General features: G+C 48.4%; 1 protein-coding gene across 3 annotated transcripts in view; it reads left to right on the top strand.

Annotated features, from left to right (window-relative positions):
* LIMK2 (LIM domain kinase 2) overlaps window positions 1-18420 on the top strand; it is a 52391-nt gene that overhangs the window by 26584 nt on the left and 7387 nt on the right. The window contains exons 1-10 of one of the 3 annotated variants that reach the window (XM_025047673.1): window positions 724-950; window positions 9388-9523; window positions 10213-10322; window positions 10918-11106; window positions 12298-12403; window positions 12763-12959; window positions 14658-14844; window positions 15616-15702; window positions 16388-16519; window positions 16753-16809. In XM_025047673.1, the coding sequence (XP_024903441.1) occupies window positions 874-950; window positions 9388-9523; window positions 10213-10322; window positions 10918-11106; window positions 12298-12403; window positions 12763-12959; window positions 14658-14844; window positions 15616-15702; window positions 16388-16519; window positions 16753-16809 (1278 nt within the window). In that variant the 5' untranslated portion in view covers window positions 724-873. Of the gene's footprint in view, window positions 1-723; window positions 1138-9387; window positions 9524-10212; window positions 10323-10917; window positions 11107-12297; window positions 12404-12762; window positions 12960-14657; window positions 14845-15615; window positions 15703-16387; window positions 16520-16752; window positions 16810-18420 lie in introns of those variants that run through there. The other 2 variants (XM_006904931.3, XM_015590944.2) reach the window with 2 other exon arrangements.

Raw genomic sequence — 18420 nt, forward strand, 5'->3', positions numbered from 1 at the left:
AAGTTACCTAATCTCTCTGTACCTTGCTTTCCCTTAGGTAAGTTACCTAATCTCTCTGTACTTTGCTTTCCCTGTTTGTAAAGTGGAGATAATTCCCACCTCAAGGAAATAAGAGAGTGCTTATACAGTGCTTGCCACATAGAGAGGCACTAGGTGTTAGTTAACACTCTGGGTCTTGTTTCCTCATCTGCATCAGCTCTGCCCAGAAGGGGAGTGGCAGCCCCCATTGGCCAGCTCTTGGGGCTGTCCCCAGGCCAGGCAGAGGGAAAGGATGAATGGGGACTCTAGTGCCAGGAACAAGTCAATGCCTGCATGGAGCAGAGAGCCCAAAGGGCAGCTTTCTGGACCTGGGTCTCTGGACCTGCTTCTCCTGCCATAGAGGCCCCACTTCTGGGGGTGTGGCTTGGCCTGAAACTGATATCCTGGGCTATTCTTTACCTCCCAGCAGAGTTACTGCCATTTGGGCAGCTCCTCAGGCTGGAGACACTTGGAGGCAGATGTGCTCACTCTTTTTCCTGCCCTGTGCTCAGGGATGGACGCTCAGCCAACCCTGGTTATTGTCTGTGGTGCCTGCCTACAGCCTCTCTCCAGCCCAGCTCCACCCCTTGCCTGCAAGGTCTGTTTCCTAATAGCTGCTCCAACCACACACCTCGGTTCCGCGAGGAGCCCCTCCTCTTCCTCCCTCCCTCCCTCCCTCATCAGGGGTGGGACTGAAGAAGAAGGCTAACTTGACAGCAGCGCTTCTTTCTTAGCTAGTCACCGGCCCCTGCCCAAGAATGCCTGTGCGTGTGTAGCCTCCGCAGAGAGGTGGTTCTCCCGGAGTCCCAAGGGGCCGCCTGAGCTTCCGAGAGCTGGGGAGGAGCCGTTCCAGCCATGAGCCCCTTTGGGAATCTGCTGGGGGGCAAGTGGCCCGCAGTCCTCATGCCCCTCCGGCTGCTCCGGAGGGAGAGGTGAGCGCTGGGCAGCAGGCCTGCAGCCAGAGGTACCGGGAGCCCCAGACCTGTCATGGTGGCCGTCTGCAGCCAGCCTGAGGCACTCCCAGACGGGTTTGCAGCTGAGCTTGTTTATCTGGTGTGGGAAGAAGATGGGGAGTTACTTGTCCATCCCGGCTTACTTCACCTCCAGAGACCCCTTTCGGTGAGTTGGGCTCTGAGTCCCCCTCCCCACCTCCTCTTCTGGCCCCTGGTCCTTCGGGGAGGGCAGAGGCCTCCCTGAATCTGCTTCTCAGATTTCACTTGTCCTCTGACCATGGGTTCTATTAGAAGATAGTAGAAGCTGTTTCCAGACAGAATCGGCCTGGCAAAGGCTCCCCACCATGTCCTGGGAATGGTGAGGTGAGGGATCTGCTTAGAAGGAAGCTCCTGGGGAACTCCAGCTCTCTTTCCTTCCTGGACACACCTGGAAGAGCCTCCAAAAGATGCTGCTGACTGGCCTGCTCTTGTATTACTGCTTCTGGGGGAAGAACACAGATAGGGTGCTGTTCTTCCAGCTCTCACATATCTTACCTGCAGGCTGTGCTGCCTGCCCAGGAATTTGTCCCAACAAGCAGGATGGACAGGTTTTGCCAAACAGCGTGGAAGCTGACACGGTCTGGGTGTGGGCAGCCTGGTACTCGGTAGGCATTCTTAATGGCAAGGACATTTGTCTCCGGCCTAGGGCTTCTGAGTTCTCAGGGGAGTTCAGTTGCTAGGGAAAGGCCTGGGCAAGTGCTTCTAACACTGGGGCAATTGGCTTTGTAGTGTTCCTGAGCTGCAGGGCCAGCCCCCAAGCATGCCAGGCCTGAGTACCTCTCAGGCCTCTTTCTGTGGCGTACTCAGAGGGAGGTGTGGAAGCTTTCTCACTACCTCAAACCTGCTTTTCTTTGCTCTCTGCCCCACCCCGCCTCCAACAGAAACTCCCCGGGGGTTACTGGCCCTCAGGGTCCCTCTTGAATGGAGTCATTCTTGGCTGGGGTGGGGCTTGTTTTCATTCTTTGGGAGCAGCCTGTTGTTCCAAGGGCTGCCTCCCCCTCACTAGTGGTCCTGCCGCACTTCTCCCTTCTGGCTTCCCCAACCCACCCCTATGCCCAGACTTTGCTGCTGGGACGCTAGTCAGGTGGCCAGGCCCTGGGCAGAAAAGCAGAACACCATGTGGTTTCACGGAATTACGGGACTGGTAGAGTGGTGAGAAGCCTCTGGATTTGGGGGAGGGGGAAGGGAACCGGTCCTCAGTGCTGACTCTACCAGGCGTCCTGCTAGGCAGTTTATCCTTTGATCGCTCAACAGCCTAAAGACATTGTGTCCCCATTTTTCAGATGAGGCGACTGGTTTTAACAGAGATAAAATGGGGTCCTTCTGGGCAGCCTCTCCATCTTCCTGAGTTTCTCTCATCCTTCAGAAGGTTGCACCTTTCCCAGGGGCGCTCTAGGTTTGTTTTCCTCTCCCAGCAGAGAGAGGACAGAAAAACGGCCCCTGTAGTTTGCCTGGTATATCATCGAAGGGATGGCTGAGATTCTTTTCTGCAGAGCTGATATGAATTGATCTTGAGTTTAGAAGGCAGGTTTTACCATGTGGAATCAAGATGCCCAGTGTTTGAAGTAGCCACTAGTTTAAGCTAGAACCTCATTAATGCCTCTTATTCTTAATCCGGGAAAGGCAGTTGGGGGAGGGGTTGTTCCCTTAGGGGCCAGGAATGCTGTGCCCCTTTTAATATCTGGGTGCAGGACCAAACTTCTCAGGAGCTACAGCAGATAATGAACTCTCAACCTGGACCTTTGAGGGACAGGCCACCAGTGTCACCCTGGTCTTCCTGTTCTTCGTCTTATTCTCCCCCAGCCCCTCTGGGAAAGCTGACAATCCCCACCACCCCAAGGTCTGTTTGCCCAGCTGAAGTCAGGGGGTACTGACAGACTGACTCACTATAGACCTTCTCCCCTCCCCCAAATGGGAGGTCACATTCCTGAAGCCACATCTGAAGGCACATTGAGCTCTGTTCCACAGGAAGGACCACCCAGACCCTCTCCCAGGTATCACTCTAATCAGTCACTACTGTCACTGCCTGGTCAAAAAGCCGCTTCCACCATCAACCCCCTCCTTTGTTACAGAGTGTCCTGAAGGACTCCTTTCTGACCAGGTGCCTATTCCCTTCCTGGGCCCCAGTTTACTGTCTGCAGAGCGTGGGGACTGGACTTCCTGGGCTCCTGAACATGACCCTTGCCAGATTCTGTGAAACAAATTAAGTCCTTGACCCCAGGCCTCTGGGGGAGTACAAAGTCCACAGGAGTTCCGAGACTGTGGTTGCAAGGAAAGTGACGCACTAGATTCCATGGGGACATGATCAGGCGTGACAACGGCAAGGGGAGGGAACAGAGAGCAAGGATAAAGAATGTAATTTCTGTGCCCTGTACACTCATGCCTGACAGGCCATGCTTAGCAGAGTACATTGTCTTCCTCTGCCACTGCCACTCACGTCAGGGGTGAGATGCAATTGCAGGTGTGCTCTCAATAAGAAAACACCTCAGATTTACAAAAGAAGTAAATTAAGGACTGACTTTTGTCTGACGTCTTTAAAGGATTTTTTAATAGCATTTCTCTTAATGTCCAACACTGATTTAATGGGTTTGGTTTACACATTGTCTCTTGAAGAAAACAAGTGCATCTTTATATTCTAAAGCAATCCATGTTTACAGGGAAAAATTATTCTTAACCCTGCCCAACTTAGCAGTAACATTTGGCAGCTGCCTAAGGTCCTGTGGGAGACTCTCTCCTCATCTGAAAAATGAAGGGCTGAGATCAAGTGAATGGTTCCCAACTCCACAACTCATGTGGTTCCATGGAGACACACAACCTCTTTTCCATTTTTTCCAATTAACGAAGGTTCTATCCTTAACTAATACAACTGCACAAATTACTTAGAACTACAGGCTTCTTGGCTTTCAGTTGGAATTGAATCAGTGCACCCTGATAACACTTATTTCTTGCTGACCAGAGGCTCATTATGTGTTTGGTTAATTTTTAAAAGCAGTGTAACAATTTATTTCATAATATTTAGAGCTAAATTGACAGCCTGTTTCAGTCTACAGGGTCTCCATGAAGGAATAGTAGTAATAGGATCTTTGGCGGTAGAAGACAGGGCTATGATGGACCAGTGTCTATATACCCCTGTTATATCTGCCCCTCTGGGCCTTGGGGAGAGTTGGCATCCCATCTCTAGCCATGACACTTTCAGGCTGGGCATCAGCCAGGCCTTTACCAGGACATGGAAGGGCTTGTTCTTTAACCTGTGTGAATCCATTGTAATAATGACTGTTTGGTTCCATTACCACATAAGTTTGAAAATTTACCTGTAAACATTTGGCCTGAAGAATTTACATGTGATTGAGGGCTGGGCCTATATCTTATCTCACATGGCATCTCCCAGCATAGCACCTTGCCTGTTAGGTCTTGTACATCCTAGATGCATAGTAACTATTTCCCAGTTGATAGGGATTGATTAGAATGTATTGGTTTTCTAATTAGATAAATAATTCATTTTAGGACCTTCTCTACTTACAGAAATCCGTTTGGTTCTGGGCCAAGAAGCAGGTCCATATTGCTCGGGCATGAGACAAAAAAGGGGTCGGTCTGCCTCCTTTCACCCTTGGTGTTCTCAAAGAGGAGAAGGAGGGAAATGAAAACTTACTGAGCACCTGTCATGAGCCAGGCATCATGCTAGGCATTTGTATAAAATCGAATTCTCATAACTCCATGAGAGTTTATCATCACCAGTGTACAAATGAGGAAACTGAGGTCCAGAGTCATGAAGCTAACTGGTTTTAGGTGACACAGATAGTAAATGGCAGAGAAGGAAAATAGACCTTAAAAGAGTTATTTGTGAGAATCTCAACTGATTATCTTTTTTAAAAACTCTGCTGACTCAACAGACCTCGGTTTAGATCTGAGCTGCCCACTGGACTGACTGCCCAGGTTTGGTGCCCTTTGTATCTGCCCAGACCGTCTGAAGTGCTTTGGAAGAGGAGTTTTGGAGGTCTTCCATGCATGTGAGCCTCTCAGTGATCCCCTGGCTAAGGATTTCAGCTTTGTTCACTCTGGCTGCTCAGAAGAGTGTCATGACTGAGGCCCTGGCCCTGGGTTCAGGGTTCTGCTGCATCCATACTGGACGCCCTGGGGCCTGCAGCCAGGGCGAAATTTAACTTTCACTTGAAACTTTCAACAATTGAAAGCTGGAAAAAAAAAAATCTCTTTGCTTTGGGAAGAATACATTTTGGCCAGGGCCTCTGAAAATCTGAGGTGTGATTTTTTTTTTTTTTTTTTTTTTAAGTAGCATCTTACATTTCCAGAGTATATTTTGGATTCTTTTCTTAAAAAGGTAGAGACTTCTGGGGAATGGAATGTTGTAGACTAAATGAAGGTAGAGAATCTTGCCATTTAACAATCAGTTCTTGGGCTTAAGGAAAAGCCTCACAAAGTGTTAACACTAAAAGGACTTGAGTTCTCAGGGCTCCATCCTCCTTATTTTCATAGACGAGAATTCGAGGCCCAGTTTATTTGGATTCTTTTCTTAAAAAGGTAGAGACTTCTGGGGAATGGAATGTTGTAGACTAAATGAAGGTAGAGAATCTTGCCATTTAACAATCAGTTCTTGGGCTTAAGGAAAAGCCTCACAAAGTGTTAACACTAAAAGGACTTGAGTTCTCAGGGCTCCATCCTCCTTATTTTCATAGACGAGAATTCGAGGCCCAGTTTAGTAGATGTGCCACCTTACTCAGGTGTAGTACAATGAAAATGTCTTCATAGCCAAGTATGCATAGGTTCAGATTCTAGCTGCTATAAGTATTAGGCAATGTTGTAGAAGTGACTTGACTTTGCTTTACAGTCTTCTAGTGTATAAAACAGAAATAATCCCACGTTGCAGTGATCAGTATTAGAGATAGTGTAAGTATATAAGTGAGGCACTTCATAGAGTCTATGAAACAGAAATAATCACGTTGCAGTGATCAGTATTAGAGATAGTGTAAGTATATAAGTGAGGCACTTCATAGAGTGCCTAGAATATGGTTGGCATTCAAGTAGCAAGTAATAGTAACTGTTGTTAATATCTAAGCTAGAACTGAAAGTCTGCCATGGCAAACTTCTCTGGGGAGTAGGGGGAGGAGGGAGATAGATGGGGTAAAAGAAGTCAAATATGTGGTGACAGAAAGAAATCTAAGTATGGGAGGGGAACATACAATGCAATATGTATATGCCTTACTGTTAAATTGGACACCTGAAACACTGGATTTCGTTAACTGATGTCACCAAAAAAAAAAAGTAATAAAAAAACACAACTTCTCCAGTGGCCTAAGAACTAATTGTGTTCTGTATCAAAACAGCTTGGGGACTCATAGCCCTCCTATCAGCTGTTCACCTTACCATTCTTCAGAAACACCTGTGGTGGCTGACTTTCGGCCATGCTGCTGGCCGTGCCCTTCGAAGGCATTTCTTGACACACATGTGCATTGGTGATGGGGCACTCCAGCCAGGTGTTCTTCCCAGCAGGCTGGCGTGGCTCTCTCCTGCATGCCTGCACTCGTTTCCCTCCCTGTTCCTTCTCTTGGGCCTGGCAAGGGCACTTAGAGCAAACAAAAGCAGGATACTGGCAATGGAAAGGAGGACGTGTCCCGGTGCTCCTGTGCCCTGCAGCGCACATACCATTGAAAGGGTGTAACAGGACCCAGGCCTGCAGTTGGGTACAAATATGTATGCACTAGCTTTTCTCTATTGCCGACCGGAGAAGGGCAGGACCTGGTGACTATGAGCCACAGAATCCTTGTGCTCTCACCAGGACTGCTGGTTCTTGCCATTCCCACCATTTTCAGTTTGGAAACATTTGCTAAGGGCTTACTCTGCCCGGCCCTTTGCTAGGTGCTGAGTCTACCAAGACTAAATGGGACACTGTTCCTGTCTTCAGGGAGTTCACAGTGTCTAGTGAAGAAGATAGGAGACAAGGAGGAAGCCCCTGCTTCTAGTGCTAGCCCTCTTCTAGGCACCTCACAGTCATTCAGAACCTCACTTAATTCTACCCTGAAAGTAGGAGGCGATATCACCATTCCACAAATGAGAAGTGAAACAGCTGACCTAAGATCATGTAAGTGGTAAGTGGTAGTGAAGAGATTTGAACCTTGGGTCATCTAGGGGAAAATATAGTTATGAACAGAATTGAGGAGATCGAGGGTACAGTCTAAACCCCTCATTTTACAGGTGGGGAAACTGAACCCAGAGAGGGAAAGGGGCTTATCCAAGAGCAGGTAGCTCCTAAGAACTTGAACCCAGGTCTCTCTTCTCCCAATTCAGAACTTATCCAGCAGACCTTTTACAGAGAGGAATTTGAGTTACATGCTCAGAAAGGGTCTTCCCTTCAACCTCCTAAAATTTATGGTTCTCACTGTACCATTCTAGGTACTTCATATCATATTCATACTCTTGATGGCATACTGAATTTTCAAGACCCTGAAGTTCAGCATCCATAGGACAAGTAGGAAATGCTACAGGATGAGGGTGGCTGATAGCAGAAGCCTTCAGTGTTTGTTGAGTGCCTAGGGAAATTGGACACTCCATAGAGAGGGATTCTCAAGGGTCCTGTTTCTGTAGACCTCCCTAGCTCCACAGCTTTCTCCATTCTTTTATACAGTTTCTTCAACTCATTCCTCCTCTACCTCCTGCAGTACTTAAAAGTAGTAGCACTCATTGTGGTCTCTCACCTTGCATTGTTTAAATTAACTTTTGTTTAGACATTCTCTTCTCCAACTCCATTATAAGCTCTTGGAAGGTGGAGTAGGGGACCTTGTATATCTATCTTTTATATCTTCAGTGGCTAGCAAATTACTATAATAATACACTTCCCTTGCCCCTCACAGTTTGCAAAAGGCTTTCCTCATACATTAACTGATTTAGTTTCATGGTGGCTCTTTGTAGTAGGATGTTATTGGTCACATTTTGTCAGTTAGAAAAAGCTACTAAGAGTCATCCAAAGCTACCCAGCTAGTGGCAGTAAGTGGCTGATAATATGAGCTACCATTATTATCTTTAATAGTTAACACTTACTGATTTCCTACTGTACTAGGTCTTTTATATGAACTATGTATGCTTTAGCACATATGATTTCACTTTCACAGTAGTGCATTTCACAAATGAGGAAACTGGGTTAGAGAAATGAAAGAACTTGCCCAAGATGACATAACTGGTAAATGAAAGGGTCAAGATTTAAACTAAGAGGCAGATCTATTCTGCCTTTCGGAAGCGAGGATATGACCAGTGTGAGTGGTGTGAGGCTTTGACAACAAGAATAGAGAGTCTGTTAACTAGAAAGAAAAAGGCAGTGTGAGCTCAGCAGGTCAGAGAGCTCTTAGGTCTGGGTGTTGGGAGGCTCAGAAATGAGGAGGAGCTCGTCTGTGCAGACATGACCTGAGCACACACCTGACCTGACAGAGAGGTGGAGCTTCACAACCAGGTGACTGAAGGAGAAGGGAGCTGTGGGTCTAACATGTACATCGTACACAGTTCTAATGGAGTTTTGTTTTTTTCCCCTAATGTTTTATTTTGAAAATTTCCAAATATATAGAGAAGTTGAAAGAATGGTTTAAAGAACACCCATGTACCCTTCACCTAGATTCATCACTTGTTAACTTTCTCTTTGTCTGTCTGTACACACACATGTGCATGCAATGTATTTATATTTGCTGAACTGTTTAAGTTGTAAGTATCTTGACTTTTACCCTTCATTATTTTAATGTTTCTTCTAAGAATTCTTCTATATAACCAAAGTATTGTTATCACATCTAAGAAAGTTAACAGTAATTTCACAATATAATCTAACATATAGTCCAGATTGCCTCAGTTCGCTCACAGCTGTTTTCTTTTTCTATTCAGAATTGATTCCAAGGCTTAGGTGGTACATTTAGTTGCTATGTCTCTAGGCCTTTTAAATCTCTGCGCCTTTTTTCTCCCCATGACAATAACTTTTTGGAAGACTCAAGACCAGTTGTCTTATCAAATGACCCATGTTCTGGATTTTCCTGATTGTTTCTTTATGCTTAATGTTTTTGGGGAAAGAATGCTATATTAGTGATGTTGTTGAAGGGTACATTTTGAAGAATGGAGGTGACTGAGCTTCTTTAGTTTATTGAGATATCTCTCTAGACCAGAGGTTCTTAACTGAGGCCATGATTAGGCTTCAGTCTTTGACACACATATACCCCACACCTAAATTACATGCACATTTTCCTTATATGTGCTTTTTTATGGAAGAGGCTTCTTGGCCCTTAACAGATTCTCAAAGAGCTTCAAGACCCAAAGAGATTAAGAAACACTGGATCCAAGAAACATCTGGATTCTAAAGATCCAGGAGAGTATCTCTTCTCTTGCCTTTCAGGTGTTCAGAATGCCAGGAGTCCCTCACCAACTGGTACTATGAGAAGGATGGGAAGCTGTACTGCCATAAGGACTACTGGGGGAAGTTTGGGGAGTTCTGCCATGGTTGTTCTCTGCTGATGACAGGGCCTGTCATGGTAAGTAAGTCCCTCCATCTCTGCCTTCTTGGGCATCAGAATCCATTGATAGTGTTTTTGGTTCCCAATGGTCATGCATCTTCTGGTCTTCCCATCAACCAAGGCCTCTCTCTCTCTCTCTATTTAATTATTTAACAGATATTTGTTGAGTATATTTGAGTGCCGGGTAAGGTCCTTCCCTCAAAGACTTAACAGTCCAGTGTTAGGTGTGGGTGAGTAGGCAGGCAGGGAGGAGACACAATACATTTGGGATGAAGGCTGTAAGGGAGAGCATTACAGCTTGAGAGGAGGATACACTGAGGTTGTGTTCAAGGAATCAGAAAGGGAGACTCTGAAATGGGCTGGCAGACTCTGAAATGGGCTGCTCTAGACAAAAGGCTTTAAGCCTAGTCACAGACTTGCCAGCCCTGTGTTGGAAAAACTATGAGCCTGTCTAAGGGGGATAATTACTTCTGGGAAATTGTTCTCATGGCTGAGATCAAAACAGTTTTTTGCAATCTTGGAAATGGAAGGGAGGCACCAACCTGACACTTCCACTGGTACCTCTAAGGTAGGAAATACAAAGATACATTATGACCAGGGTCTGGAGATCCTTGATTGGAGGTCACTCACCCATCCCTATCCTCACTTCAGCAGCAGTGAGGACTCACTTTCTCTTTCTGACCACCTTTCTCCCTACCTGCTTACAGGTGGCTGGGGAGTTCAAGTACCACCCAGAGTGCTTTGCCTGTATGAGCTGCAAGGTGATCATTGAGGATGGGGACGCTTATGCCCTGGTGCAGCATGCCACCCTCTACTGGTAAGATGGTGGCCCTCTGTCCATCCTCCTCTACAAGAGTGGCTGAGAGAGAGTGACAGGGGTAACATGAGTTGTGCGGAAAGACTGCTGGGGTATCAGCATTGAATTCCTATCACAGCAATGCTCTTAACCGGCTCCATAACTTGTAAGCAAGGTGATTAACAGCCCTCTGGCCTCTGTCTTTACCTACTATGAGAAAAACAACAGTGCCCTGCAGTCCTCCTAGAGGGAGAGAATGGCTAGGAAGGTGCTCTCAGAGAAGGATCCCAGAACATTAAAGGCAAAGGCCCCTTAAAGCTCACTCAGTCCAACTGCCTTGGTTGACAAAGGAAGTCAGGATGAGGCCCAGATTGGAGAGGGGGGCTGGGCTCTTACTCAGTCAGAGGCAGGACAAAGAGAACCCAAGCCATCTCATCCCTAGTCCCAGTCCACCCCAGGGAACCCAGGCTTATTCTGAGCAGCCAGCTGGATCATGGCAAGAATGGTAATAGTGGGACTATGGATACTATTGCTGGAAGCCTTGTAGTGCAGTGGTCGCTGGGGGCTTCCAGGTGGGGCTCCAGGATCTTAGCCCCTTTACTGCTCCTTTCCCCAGTGGGAAGTGCCACAACGACGTGGTGCTGGCACCCATGTTTGAGAGGCTCTCCACAGAGTCTGTTCAGGACCAGCTGCCCTACTCCGTCACACACATCTCCATGCCGGCCACCACCGAGGGCAGGCGAGGCTTCTCCGTGTCCGTGGAGAGTGCCTGCTCCAACTACGCCACCACAGTACAAGTAAAAGAGTAAGTATTTTGAGAACCCTGGTGGAAGAGTTCTTGAGCAGAGTCATAGATGGGCCTCAAGGAGCTCAGAACTCCAGTCTTATGCAGAGCTCTCTTTGTCCTCATCTCGTGTCTTTCTCCTGGAGCTCACTATGCTGTAACCACGCATGGGGCATGGCACTCACTGTTCTGTCTGCCCAGGCTGCTTCCCACCAGATACTTAATGCCAGAACTGCTCACCTTTCATATGTCAAGTTTCAGATCATGTTAGGTCTTTGAATTTATCCGCCTTGATTATGTATATTAGTTTATCATCTGTCCTCCCCACAAGTTCCTTCTGGAACTTAGTCTTGTTCAGTACTGCATTCCCAGGACCTGGAACAGAGCCTGGCATATAGTAGGTGTTTATTGATTATTATTTTATTGGTTTGAGTGGATGAACAGAGAAAGGAGGAAAAAAGAGTTTAAGATTACATCCTAGGTCCAGGCCAGAGACCAGATGAGGAAAGAATCTCTGTCCATCTCAATACCAATATCGAGGCACCTGTGGCTGCCAACCCTCTAAATCATGATCACGCACTCACTGTGTGGTAGGCCCTGGGTGCTTGAAGTATAGGTGAGCGGTACTAGGATTGGGGAACTCAGGAAGATGTGAGGTCTGCTCTAAAGCCTCATTAAATGAAGAAGAGAGGGAATCGTGTTAAGGGCAGAGGTGGGAGTCTGGTTGTGTCTGGTGTAATTGGGTGGTTGGGAGTAGCCAGAGAGGGGGTTGTTGAGTCATGGAGGGCCTGGATTATGAGGACTCAGCAGGTCTATTGAGGGATTAAAGTAACAAAGTGAAGCGACCAGGTTAGCATTTTAAAAGGATCACTGGTGTGGAAGTTGGGTGGGAGGGGAGCAAGCCTAGAGATGTAGAGACCAGTTAGGAGGCTGTTTGCAAGATCTAGGTGAGAAGTATTAGTAACTGTGGTGATAGACAGTAGGATTCTCCAAGATGGTGAGGATTCGGGAGCAGTGAGGGAACTCTGATGGCGAGGATGACTTCCAGGTTTCTGGCATAGGCTGCTGAGTGAATGGTCTTTTCCTGTAAATGGCCTGGGCCTTGAGTGCCAGTAGGGGCCTGGAGCCTGGTGAGCCTTCCTTGCACACCTGAAGTTGGTCAGGCATGTTTTTAGGATGCCTTCGCCTTGCCTCAACTTTTGTCTGGCCCAGGGTCAACCGGATGCACATCAGTCCCAACAACCGCAATGCCATCCACCCTGGGGACCGCATCTTGGAGATCAATGGGACGCCTGTCCGCACACTCCGAGTGGAGGAGGTAGAGTGTGTATCCAGTCTGTCTTGCTGGGGTGGGACATGGAACAGACCTCTGAGAAATCAAACTATGGCCTTTACCTTTCCCCATCCCTAGTCTATCTCTTTGTCTTGCCACTGCGCCTGTGACCACTCGTGACTTGCGTCAGCCTGGCCCGTTCCCCAGGCAGCAGGGATGGCCTCACAGATGGGGAAGCTGACAGGATGCCAAGCAGAGTGCACTGTGGGGCTACTGGCAGCTCGAGGCCACCATTAACCATGTTGAGCATTGGCCACACTGTACTTGGATCATCTGGGCTGACAGTGGGTGGTCTGGCATGGGACAGTCTGTGGGAGCCAACCTTACACTGCTTTTGGCCACAGGTAGAGGATGCGATTAGCCAGACGAGCCAGACGCTTCAGCTCTTGATTGAACATGATCCCGTCTCCCAGCGCCTGGACCAGCTGCGGCTGGATGCACGCCTCTCTCCCCACATAAAAAATGCCGGACACTCCCACACCCTCAGCACCCTGGACACCAAAGAGAATCTGGAAGGAACACTAAGGAGACGCTCCTTGAGGTGCCACCTTTTACCCTGCTTCTATGCTGTCCCATGCCCTATTCTTCAGATGAGGCAGAGCTGGCTTTAAAAAGAGAACCAGCTGGCCAGAAACAGGCTACGAGGATTGTGCTGACCCAGCTCCCCTCATGGAGATCACAGTTCATATCCAAGACCTGTGTATGATCTGACCCAGCTGTCTGCCAGGTTTCCTTAGAAACTGGAGGGTCAGACTCTGTCCATTGAACTCCTGAGCTGGATAGGAGGCAGTGATGCTGGACTCCGAAGGGCAGCATGGCCTGTGGGGACATGGGGCTCAGAGGCTGGAGTAGGGGCACAGATAGGGTTAATAAGTATACATAAGGACATTGAAAATTTTAAAGCAAGAGATGAATACAAATTGTTTTATATTTAAGGGATCAACAACTGGAACCTCAAAGTTATCTAGGTCTGTGGGGAGGGAGCCTAAAATTGCCAAGTAGGGAGATGGAAAGAACAGGAGCACTGGCTATCCTAGGCAGACACACTCATGTGGCACCTTCAAGCTGAGCTCCTTCCCTTCACAAATCACTTCATCTCTCCTAGCCTCTTTCTGCGTCTGTGAAGTGGAGTTACAAGATAAAGGTGACTGTCTCACCAATTATGTAAGGATTCAGTGAGGGAAAGGATGCCAAGTAGCACAGTGCCATCATAGATTCAGCACTCAATGTTGTTAGTATCACTGGGAATCAGGTTCTTTATCCGCCCTCCTGACCAGACAGACTGAATCACTCAGGGCCCTCCTGGCCGGCATCCGTTGGAAATAGGGCCCTCTCTTCAATGGCTCCTGTCACTCCTCACTGCTGTCTTGGCCTCAGTCAGCTTGAGCGGGCTGGTGGAGGCAGGGCACCAGCGGGGCACAGAAGGTCTGGGAATGCGTGGCCTAGAAAAAAGAAGATGAGGGGGTGAGGAGGTGGCCAGAGAGCTATTCAGATATCTGGAGGGCTGTCATGCAGGAGAGGGGGCAGCTCACCTTGTGTGTTCTGTGGGCACACTTGGCAAGAAACAGAGCAGCAGAACAAGGACTGGGGAGCTGCGGGTCGTCCTTTCCAGGTCGCCCACGTGAAATAAGAGTGTTCCCAGAGAGAAGGTTGTGGGGTTGTAGTCTACCTGTAGTGCTATGGATTTCAGCCATCTTGTCCCTTCTTTAGGGAGTCAAAGTAACAGTCATCAACCATTAACTATTTCTGGCCGCTTTTAAAAATGTAAACATACTGGCTTTATTGCTACAAAAATTATACATGCTTATTATTTTAAAGTTCAGGAAATGTAGACCGATACAAAGGGGTGCAAAATATCTAAAATCCCATTTGGTCATTTTTTGGATGCCAGTAGGCTATCACTCTGACCCAGTTAGTGCCTTGAATCAAGCAGACATGGAAGGTGCAGCATCCTCTTCAATAATCCCATGTATTGAGCACTATACGCCAGTAGCATCTAGTCAGTCATTCCAGATGAGAAGTCCTCAGGGTTCCCACTCTAAATGTGTTTTTACTATGCTTAAACTGATGTCTGCAGCACTCAAATGGCATGTCTGTCTGATGTACTCCTCACCCCATCACAGCACCTAAACTATAGACACTGGAATGGATGGGGTGACCCTGAAGTTCCTGCACCCAGGGTTTCCTGGTGGGTCTGTGAGGACCACCCTACCCTACCTCCTCCTTTCCTCATCCTCAGGCGCAGTAACAGCATTTCCAAGTCCCCTGGCCCCAGCTCCCCAAAGGAGCCTCTGCTGTTTAGCCGTGACATTAGCCGCTCAGAATCCCTGCGTTGTTCCAGCAGCTACTCCCAGCAAATCTTCCGGCCGTGTGACCTGATCCATGGGGAGGTCCTGGGGAAGGGCTTCTTTGGGCAGGCCATCAAGGTAAGCACAGGTGGCAGCTGCTCTGCTCCTCTGCCCCTAAACATGCTCCTCTCTTACCTTCTTTCGAGAAATCTTACCACGTGGTCTCACCCTACACCCTGCAGGACACCAGGCCTCCTTCCTGGCTGCAGGTGATGGTGTGAGACCTGGGTTGGGATGAGCTGTGCCCATGGCCCTCCCGCCTCCGGTCAGTGGGTGTTTTTAGGCACCTAGAGGCCTCAGTGCTGGGCATGCTGCAGGGAGCACACGGAGGAGTGGCTCCTGCCTCCCAGATGAACAGTTTTGGGGACTAACTTCTCTCTCTTTCTCTCCTCCTCCTCTACTGAGAGCTGGGAGGGGGGGTCAGGTAAGCCATGTGTCTCAGCTTTTGGGGCATTGGGGCTGGAGAGCTCACCCCTGACCCACCTAGCCCTCTGGCGCATGTTTGTGGCACTGACCTTCCTGCCCCTAGACTTCTGTTCACCTAAGGGACTCACTCCTGTGTCAGATTACCAGAGCCCCTGCTTGGCTTGAAAGCGTCCCCTCCTGCTTCCGTCCACACTTCCCTTTTCTGGATTCTTGCCTCTCCTCTGTGCATGTCCAGCTCTCTAGGAAAGAGGGTATGCTCTCCTCTGAGTCCCCTGGTGCCTCATGCCATGTCTTCTACACATGAACTCTGTCCATCTGATCTGGCTCAGGGTATCTAGGGGATGGGATAGCCAGTTGCATAGATTTTCAGTTTCCTGGAACTTCCTCTGGTCTCTGCACCCATAACAATTGCCTTCCTTGTAGGTGACACACAAAGCTACAGGCAAAGTGATGGTCATGAAGGAATTAATTCGGTGTGATGAGGAAACACAGAAGACTTTTCTGACTGAGGTAAGAAGGTGCAGTGGGGTTAGGAGTTTGGTGTCACTGTTGGAAGAGGGAAGACCTTATTAAATAATGGTTTCAAGAGGAAACTTAGTTTGGAATCATTTTCTTAAAGGCCAAGCAGAAAAGTGCACTAGAGGAACGCTTCTGCCCCTCTGAATTACAGCATTATTATTTGTTCAATAAACACGTACTAAAGACAGCACAAGCTGGGTATAAGGGATAGAGTAACAAATGAGGTGTGGTTCAGAGGTGCTCAAAGGTAAAGGAGTGATAAACATGAAAACAGACCAACTTAGTACAACTAGATACTATAATCATCACCCGAACACCCTGCTAAGGGAGCCTGGAATGGGGTATCTTAGAGAACTGACACTCCTTGAGCAGTTTCACAGTTTTTACTACCTCTCCCAAGTTGCTTTATCAAGTCAGCTAGGTACACCCATGGTCCAGGTGCTGCCCTCCAGGCCACTCCAACAGCCCCCACCCCAGGGCACTTCCTAGAAAGGCAGTATCTTAAGGGTAAGGTCTGTGGGGCCTCCCCATCCATGTGGTGGTGTTCTTCCCCATCAGATAAGCTAGGTGGTAGGAGATGCTGGGAACACTGGTCAGGCTGACCCCCCGGAGGGAAAGGGTGAGGAAGACATAGTGGGAAGTAACCACCCACCCTCTTTGGCCTTCCCCACCCCAGGTGAAGGTGATGCGCAGCCTGGACCACCCCAATGTGCTCAAGTTCATTGGCGTGCTGTATAAAGACAAGAAGCTAAATCTCTTAACAGAGTACATTGAGGGGGGCACACTGAAGGACTTTGTGCGTAGTGTGGTGAGTATATCACCCTGTTCGTCCCCAAGAGCCCTGGTGGGTTGTTGGTAGGACCTCTATATCACCACTGCCCTGGAACTACCATGGTCAGAGAGTCTCACTGCTTTGCCATGATGAGTGGGACTGGGCACAAGCAGGGAGGGGTCAGTGGCAGGTCACGTTGACCCATGGGGTCTGGACCATGAACAGGACAGGGCCGAACATTCTCTGATGGACATTCTCCTATCCTGCAGGACCCCTTCCCCTGGCAGCAGAAGGTCAGGTTTGCCAAAGGCATTGCCTCTGGAATGGTAAGTCTTAGCAATAACTTTGCCATCAGGTTGTGGGGTGAGAGGCTGGGGGTGGCATTAGAAGAGGTACAAGGATTGCAGGCAGGCATTGGAAGGCAGAAACTCCGTCCTGGGCAGCTTGTGTGGATGGGATTATTCAACAGCTGTGTAGCGAGCTTCTTTCTGTGCCAGTGAAACTGACCCCAAATGGCTCTTCTCAACTCACAGCCCTACTCTCAAAGAATCCAAATCTTCAAGGGCAAACAGGGCATGGGCAAGGCAAACTGGAGAAGCAGACTAGTAGGAGGTGGCCTGGCCTTGCTGTCACAGAGTTGTCCTGTTGCTCAGAGCCCTTGGAGCAAGCAAAGAATCTCACTGCCTAGGAAGTCCAAGAAGGGAGAAATGTGTTCTAGTTGAGCTCTGAAGTATGGGTCAGAATTGGATAAAAGTTTTTCTTGGCGTAGAGGCCCCCAGGTTGAGGAGATGACAGCAGAAGAGAGAAGGAAATAGTCTGTTTTACCCGGGAAAGAATGATACCAGTGATAGCAATAATAAGTGGCAGTTGCTGAGTGCTTTCTGTATATCAAGTACTAGCCGAGGAACTAACGTATTTATTCCTCACAACAGCCCTGTTTCCAGATGAGGAGCTGAGGCTACAAAGGGGCAGAGCTAGGAGCTTGGGCTAGTCAGTTCTAGATTTTAATCACTGCTCTTCATGTCCAGTCCATGAAGACAGAATTAGTCTGGGGCCACATTCAACTCCCTGTGTTTCAAGCTAAAGAGTCGACTTTATTTAGTAAACAAAAAAGACATGTAAAATATTTTTAAGCAAGAAAGTTTTATGGCCAGAGCTGCACATGAGTCTAGTGTGGTCAGTAGGTTGGGGTGGAATTGGAACTTGGCAGGGAGATCCTCGGTCGGGGGCTAATGAAACATTTCAGGTTTCTGAATTAAGGTATGGCTGGGAGAACAGATTAGGTGGCAGGGTGGAGTCAGAATGGAGAGACTGGTGACTGAAGGAACAGAGATGGTGGGAGGAAATGGGGTGGCTTAAGGTCCCTAGAAAAATTGTGTCATTTACCAGAGGTTAGGGCAAGGGTGGCACTAAACCTGGGAAACAGGTTTGGGAGGAGCTAAGATAGGTGTCTGCTGAGGCTGATGTGGCTGGTGGGGATCAGCATATGAAAAGAAGATGGCTTTGAGAAGGGCTGACATAGAGGAGTCTGGAAGGAAAAAGCAGGCACACAGGAGTCTCGGGGGCAAATAGTGTGGGAGAGGTATGGGCAACCTTTGTGGAGGGAATGGACAGGTCACTGAGCTACAGTGATTCTGGAAGAGCTCCCTGGGTGTGAGGGCAGCCGTAGGAGCAGTACTGCAGGGGGCTGGGGAGTGGGGAAGTGGCTCCTTCCACATTTGCTGGGGAAGGGGAGGGAAGGAAAAGGAAGTGGCTTCGAAGAGTAACAAGAGCCAGAGATAGAGGTCTGGAGGGGGAAAATAGCAGACAGACCTGTTTGGAAACATTTAGGTAGGAAGAGGGAGAGGTTAACGTGTAGACAGAAAGGAAGGAGGGTGCTGGGTCTCAGGAGGAGACTATCAAATACAGAGCCAGCCAGACCAGGAAGAGGTCATTTC

This window comes from Pteropus alecto, unplaced genomic scaffold (assembly GCF_000325575.1).
Source record: "Pteropus alecto unplaced genomic scaffold, ASM32557v1 scaffold190, whole genome shotgun sequence".
Classification (NCBI taxonomy): domain Eukaryota; kingdom Metazoa; phylum Chordata; class Mammalia; order Chiroptera; family Pteropodidae; genus Pteropus; species Pteropus alecto.